The following is a 7,366-nucleotide window of genomic DNA, read 5'->3' as shown; positions in this document are numbered from 1 at the left end:
TTTATTTTTGGGCCGTGGGGATTCTTCGGGAACTCTGCCGCCATCCTGGGTTTCTGTCATTCTCATGTAAGGCTATGTATGGGATGTTGTTGCCCTGGGTGCGGCCTCGAGTGGAGGGCTTATTCCCGTGTTGGGATTGGGGTGGTATCTGGTTGTGTTTGGGGGGAAGATTCTTGGTGCCTCAGCAGCGAAACAGCACGAATTGCTGTTTCGGTTTCTGCATTTGTCGCTGACGACGAATGAGCGGTTGTGTATGTTTGGCTTGCATGATTCTGAGGTGTGTGTCCACTGTGGCTTTAGTGAATCACAGATGCATGTATTTTATTTTTGGTATCCGGTTGCAGGGGTTGGTTGCCTGTTTTCGGGATGTCCTGGAGATGTTTTGTGGTCTGGATTGTCGGGGTGGTGTTTTGCGGTTTTTGTTTTTGTATTTTCCGGGTTAATCGAGGCGGGTGCGTAATACGTTTATGTTTTGATTGCAGATTATGTGTTTTGCGTGTGGGTTGGGAGGAGGGAGGGTTATTGGGTTACCCGAATTTTAGGCCTTTCACGGGGGCGCATGCGGTTTACCTGGTAGTGGTTGCAGCGCGATTTTCCGGTAGAATTTGGTCGGTGGTTCACGGATGCCTATGTTCGTGGGAGTTGTCTTTGGGTCAGTGGGTTCCTTGGTGGGCAGGTGATGTTCTCAGTCTTGGGAGGGGTTTGGGTGTTGGTGTGGGTTTGGAGGAGTTGGGGTGGTTTGCTTTGACTATGTGTTCCCTTCCCGTTCCTTTGGGCCTCCTTGGCGGGGGTTGCGTGTGATTGTGTGTGTGTCCCCCTTGTGATGCTGCTGCTCCTGTGCATGTGTGGTGTGTTTCAGTGCCTCCGGGTGCCGGTTTTAGCCGTATGCGTGTGGGTGTGTGGATTTGGGGGAGGTTTTTGGCTCCTGCGTGAGCCTGGGTTTTCTGCTGTTCTGTTTTCTAATATTATATTTGTGGCCGTGTTTTGCCTTGGCCTGTGACCCATAATTTTGTATGCTTGGGTATTGTGTGGTGTGCGGTTGTGGTGTTGGTGGGTATGTGTGTGTTTGCCTTGTTGTTTAAGGGTGTTTTTGTGTGTGTGTTCACACTTTCTTGTCATTTTGTATATGTTGTACACATTTGTGGTGTGTGTATGGTCCTATGCTCCTTTACTCCTCTGTGTGTGTGTGGTAGGTGTGGTTTTGTGCACGTGGTTCTATTACCACGTCTGTGTCTGTTTTATGTATTTGGTTATGGGTGTGTTTTATGTTATTTAAGTACTTTATGATTTACTTTATTTTTCATTTGCTTTTCTTTGCTATGTTCTGTGTTGCTACATAGATATGTACGGTTTAGCACATTGTTTCCATGTACTGTTTATCCCATTGATTTACTGGTGCTCGTGTTGAGGTATCGGGGCTGTGCCCTGTATTGTGTTTTTCTTTACTTACCGCTTATGTTTTGCTTTTGCGGTTACTGTTACTGTTGCTGTTTACTGTTATTTTTTTTTGTCCCTATGTACTGTTCTTTCTTTGGTATACTTGATATGTACTGGCTTTCATTGTGTTTTATGTGTTCTTGTCTTTGTTTTATTTATAAAAAAAATGTTTTCAATCAATTGGGAATGCCATCACCGAATCGATCTGCTGCTGCTCCGTTCAATTTAGAATTGCGTTGTGAACATAATTACAACACGGGTGATCTGTTGTCGTATGTGCAATCAAATATTCTGAAGCTAGCGCTTGAGCGAAAAGGCATTTACGATCAAATATTTCAAACTGTCAATAACACGTTTGGAGAAATCTTGTAAGATGCGTCAGGAGGAACTATAAAACCTTTCTAATCAAATTGATTTTGGCAGCATTCCGATCCCAAAATGGCTTTATTCTTGCATCGTCTGGAATAGCTGCGACATTGCTACCAGGTGGAAGAACTGCTACTTCGTTTGAAATTGCCAGTGAACATGCAGTTCATTGAAACTCTCATGTGCAATATTTCCAAAGCATCCGGCATGGGAAAAGTATTGCAGAAATGTAAACTTATTGTTTGGGATGAATGCTCAATGGCCCACAAAAACTCGCTCGAGGCTCTTGATCGATTATTGCAAGATTTGGGTGGAAACATTAGACCATTTAGGAACGCATAAATATTGCTTGCAGATTTCATACAAACATTACCTGTAATTCCTCGATCAACAGCAGCGGACGAAATAAATGCCAGCCTGAAATATTCTACTTTGTGGTGCCAGGTAAAGATGTTAAAATTAACTAGAAATATGGGTGTCCAATTGCAAAACTATGACATCAGAAACATCAGCTGAGATATTCTCACATCAATTTCTTGAAATTGGGAATGGAAATGTGGCAATCACATGCAAGTCCGTCGACACTGTGGTGGAAGCAGATATAGCGGTTAATTATCGAAAATAATTTTTTAATTCACCCGATCTGCCAAGGATACCACCATCGCACGAACTGCAATTAAAAATCGGCGTGCCAATTATCATGTTACGAAATATCAACCAGCCAAAGCTTAGCAACGGCACGCGGCTTGCAGTAAAAATTATTCAGCAACGTCGTAGAAGCAACAATCTTGACAGGACCTTCAAAGGTGAAGATGTCCTCATTCCTCACATTCTTATGATTCCAACGGATTTGCCATTTCAATTTAAGAGATTGTAATTCCCAATTCAATTGGCGTTTGCAATCATCAACAACAAAGCTCAGGGTCAATCTTTAGAATTGTGCGGGTTAGATCTAGACACAGATTGCTTCTCACATGGGCAATTATATGTTACATGTTCTAGAGTCGGCAATCAGACAATTTCTATTTGTCTATTTCTATTGAACGTATAAATTTGAATTTCTATTGTTCTATTTCTTTTGAACGTATAATATACACAAATTTCAGTTAATGAAATCGTAGAGTGAGAGTTTGGGAGAGTGTGTGAGAATGTGTGACAGTGAGTGAGAGTGTGTGGGAGAGTGTGTGGGAGAGTGAGTGAGAGTGTGGGAGAGTGAGTGAGAGTGTGTGGGAGAGTGTGGGAGACAGGGAGAGTGAATCAGTGTGGGAGAGTGCGGGAAAGTGAGTGAGAGTGTGTGAGAGTGAGTGATAGTGTGGGAGAGAGGGAGAGAGTGAGTGGAAGAGTGAGTGAAAGTGTGGGAGAGTGAGAGAGTGTGTGAGAGTAAGAGTGTGTGAGAGTCAGTGAGAGTGTGTGAGAGTCAGTGAGAGTGAGAGAGTGTGTGGGAGTTAATGGGAGTGTATGAGAGTGTGGGAGAGTGAGTTAGAGTGTGAGAGTGAGTGAAAGTGTGTGAGAGTGTGGGAGAGTGAGTGCGAGTATGTGACAGTGTGAGAGAGTGATTGAGAGTGTGGGAGAGTGAGTCAGAGTGTGTAGGAGAGTGAGAGTGTGGAGGAGTGAGTGAGAGTGTGGGAGAGTGAGTGAGAGTGTGGGGGGAGTGATTGAGAGTGAGAGTGTGGGGGGAGTGAGTGAGAGTGTGTGGGAGAGTAAGTGAGAGAGGGGGAGAGTGAGTGAAAGTGAGTGAGAGTGAGTGGGAGAGTAAGTGAAAGTGTGGGAGAGAGGGAGTGAGAATGTGTAAAAGTGAGTGAGAGTGTGTGATAGTGAGTGAGAGTGTGGGAGAGTGAATGAGAGTGTGGGGGAGTGAGTGAGAGTGTGGGAGAATGAGTGAGAGTGTGTGGGAAAATAAGTGAGAGTGTGGGAGAGTGAGTGAGAATGTGTGAGAGTGTGGGAGAGTGAGTGAGAGTGTGGGGGAGATGGGAAGAGGGAGTGAGAGTGTGGGGGGAGTGAGTGAGAGTGTGTAAGAGTGAGAGTGTGTGAGAGTGAGTGAGTGTGTGAGAGTGCGTGAGAGTGTGGGAGAGTGATATAGAGTGTATGGAAGTGAGAGTGTGGGACAGTGAATGAGAGTGTGGGAGAATGAGTGAGAGTGTGTGGGAGAATAAGTGAAAGTGTGGGAGAGTGAGTGAGAATGGGTGAGAGTGAGTGAGAGTGTGGGAGAGTGAGTGAGAGTGTGGGGGAGATGGAAAGAGGGAGTGAGAGTGTGGGGGTTGAGTGAATGAGAGTGTGGGGGAAGTGAGTGTGTGTGAGAGTGAGTGAGAGTGAGAGTGTGGTAGAGTGAATGAGAGTGTGTGGGAGAGTAAGTGAGAGCGTGGGAGAGTGAGTGAGAGTGTGGGGGAGTGAAAATGTGTGAGATTGAGTGGATGAGAGAGTGTAGGAGAGTGAGTGTGTGTAAGAGTGAGCGAGAGTGTGTGAGAGTGAGTAAGAGCAACCACCTGCCACCACCCGCCACAGTCACCGCCCACCACTGCTGCCTGTCACCGCCCGTCACTGCCCACCATCAGCCGCCACAACCTGCCACCACCCGCCTCTGCTCGCCACAGCCGCCACCACCCGTCCCCGCCAGCCACAACCCGTCACTGCCCGCCACCACCACCCGCCACCGCCCGCCACCACCCGCCACTGTCCACCACCGCCCGCCACCACCTGCCACCGCCCGCCATCACTCATCACCGCCCACCGTCGCCAACACTTGCCACCACCGGCCACCACCCACCATTGCCAGCAACAGTCACTACTGCCAGCCACCGCCCGCAACCGCCTGCTATCATCCGCTATAACCGCCACAACCTGCCAGCACCCACCACCACTAGCCACCACCCGTCAGGACCCGCCACTGCATGCCTCCGCCCGCCATCGCCCACCACCACCAGCCACAGTTACCACCGCCAGCCACTGCCCGCCATCACCCGCCACCCCCTGCCACTGCCTGCTACCACCCGCCACCGCCGCCACCGCTCACCACCACTCGCCACAGCCGTCACTGCCCACCACCTGCCATAGCCGCCACTGCCAACCACCACTTGCCCCCGCCCCCCACCACCTCCCACTGGCTGCCACCACCCGCCACAGTCATCAGTAACCGCCTGCCACCACCGACTGTCACCGCCTGCCGCCAGCCACCACCTGTGGGGAAATCTGGCTCCAGTATAATACTGATAAGATGTATAATTTTAGGAATGCAAAATAATAATTAATTCTAAGATAGTTCGAAGGACCAGAATGCGTTATTAAATTAGAAAATCAGTGGCTTATAAATCTATGATTATGTATGAATAAATTCTATTAAGCAATGACTGTAAATTATATAATTCTAGAGCCAGCCTCCCATGACACATTTTTTGGGGGGTCTTCTATAAGATTAGTTTATGTGTAACATATATTATGTAATAATAATAATAATAAAGATGATATGTACACACATAGATAATCATAAAAATAAGTAATGCAAGAAATACTACTACAATGTAAAGATTAATAATAAATATAAGTAATATAGTATACATATGGACTCTGAATAATAAAATACTATCTACAATGAAAGCTGATTAAATCTCAGCTGTGACAGAGAAACGTAGATGCAGTCCACTGTCTGGAAACAGTTTGAGATAATGATACTCAGAACACATGAAGGTCACACGCTTCCTCAGGGGAGTTGCACCATGCTGCAGTAATGATATTTCCATAATTTCTACTCCAAACTAGTATCCACATAAAAGCAATAACTAGATATCTGGAGGGGAAAGAGTTGCACTCACATGAGATTATTTTTTACGCCTGCAGCGTCACGACATGGCACCTACATGAACTTATTTAAAAGCTCGTTAAATAGAACAAATGAGGTAAAAATGCCTGCCGAACTGGTGTCCTTGATTCTGGTAAGCTGCGTCTTTAATCTAGCTTCCAGGAATGTAAGGATGCCTTCTGGATGGTAAAATTTGTTCGGACACCTTCGGAGCACCGTGCTGCTTGTTGATCTAGTACGGCGAGAGTCCTGTCTCCTTCCCTCTCGAAAGTCGCCCATTAGCTCCCAGTAGGGGCTCGAGCATAAATTATATTTATTTATTAAAGCTAAATAGGGAAGTGGGCGTTTATAAATATTGTTGATGTTTTGATTAAATACTTTATGTGGTTCGATTCTCAGTGCAAGTCAGTTAATAAAGACAGCACAAATAAAACTATCCTCGCTTGGAGGTGCATATGGGTTTTAGATTATATTATTTACTGGAACAGCGATCATGCTGGGTAAAGCAAATCCAGTAAACTGGTGTATACAAAAGGTAAACCTATCACTAAATAATTATTCCTAATAAAGGAAAGAAAATAGTTACACTTGTGTTAGATCTACAGCCATGTTGAAATTTTATCCTCTGTGAGTGGCTGATGCAACACTTCACAATTCTAGGAGAAATTACATGATGTTCCACATCCTAATACAGTAAATTCTATGGTACTAAACTACGTATAAGTCGTGTTAGTTAATTATTACGCTTAGTACAGGAAATACATCCCATTGTACTAAGAATTAGTAAATGAATATTAGATGTGTGTGAAGCCTCATACAGGAAATACATCCTGTTGTATTAGGGATGAGAATAACTGTTGGAAATTTCCAACATAATTCCGGGGCGGGAAATTATGGGTCGTAGTTCAATGTTAAGTACTAACGTACCTATTCCCTTTCCCTGAAATTGCATTCTTTTATGTTAGTATTTTAGTATGTACATAACGAATGTCCCGGATCTGTGTGACAGGTATGATCTGTTATCATGGGTACATCTATGTAATGATTAAAGTATTATTCTATATGTCTCTTTGAGATCAAGGAGATACTGAATTCACAGTGAGAGCAGTGTCTAGGGTTGCAGTGACATGTAACTAGATGAGTTACTAGACACTAACTGACCACTGCAAACTCACAAATCATCTCAACATGAAATGAGAAATTCTGTGTTTATACAAATAAAAATTTAGCCTAAGGTGTAGTTCTTGCTGAACATGTATTTTAGGCTATGCAATAATAATAACTAAGTTCCTTACCTAGCTAAATTCTAGATAAAGTAGTGAACTGAGTATGTGAGTATCAGTCTCTATAAATGCAGTCAGTGGTATGCTATAGTGAGTACAGATTCAACTTGCACTCAGCTGACCCTAACTAATGTTCCCAAATCTATCTAAGAAGAGGGTAAATGTGAATTATATACATTAGACTATAGTGCTATAACTTCTCTGGAAGTATAACTAAACACATATAGCAGCCAAAAGATTCTAAATGAGTAATAAACCTATTCGGTTTATATACATTAAGTTACAGTACTATAACTTTCTGGAGCTATAATTAAGTACATGATAACTTAAAAGATAAGATGAGTTTATTCTATTATGAGAAACAACTTGTTTCACTTCTAATAGTCTTCTGGTAAATGCTCACTTACAGACTGTTGCAAACTTCAATTTTGCTTGTGCTAAGATACTTCTCCAAACTGTCTCTAAGGTTGCTTGTGGGCAGAGACAA

At 44.1% G+C, this 7,366-nt stretch overlaps 1 protein-coding gene across 1 annotated transcript; it reads left to right on the top strand.

The window, feature by feature from the left end:
- The first annotated feature begins 4,196 nt into the window (after positions 1-4,196).
- LOC138357702 (uncharacterized) lies at positions 4,197-4,631 on the top strand. Its single transcript, XM_069314690.1, has one exon. The coding sequence runs from the start codon at positions 4,197-4,199 to the stop codon at positions 4,629-4,631; it is 435 nt and encodes a 144-aa protein (XP_069170791.1).
- Positions 4,632-7,366: the final 2,735 nt, after the last annotated feature.

This window comes from Procambarus clarkii, chromosome 79 (assembly GCF_040958095.1).
Source record: "Procambarus clarkii isolate CNS0578487 chromosome 79, FALCON_Pclarkii_2.0, whole genome shotgun sequence".
Classification (NCBI taxonomy): domain Eukaryota; kingdom Metazoa; phylum Arthropoda; class Malacostraca; order Decapoda; family Cambaridae; genus Procambarus; species Procambarus clarkii.
This window is presented reverse-complemented; position numbering and strand designations above follow the sequence as displayed.

What these genes read in the sequence shown, in the direction of transcription:
- LOC138357702 (XM_069314690.1), top strand. Translation starts at nt 4,197, where the DNA reads ATGTGTGAGATTGAGTGGATGAGAGAGTGTAGGAGAGTGAGTGTGTGT.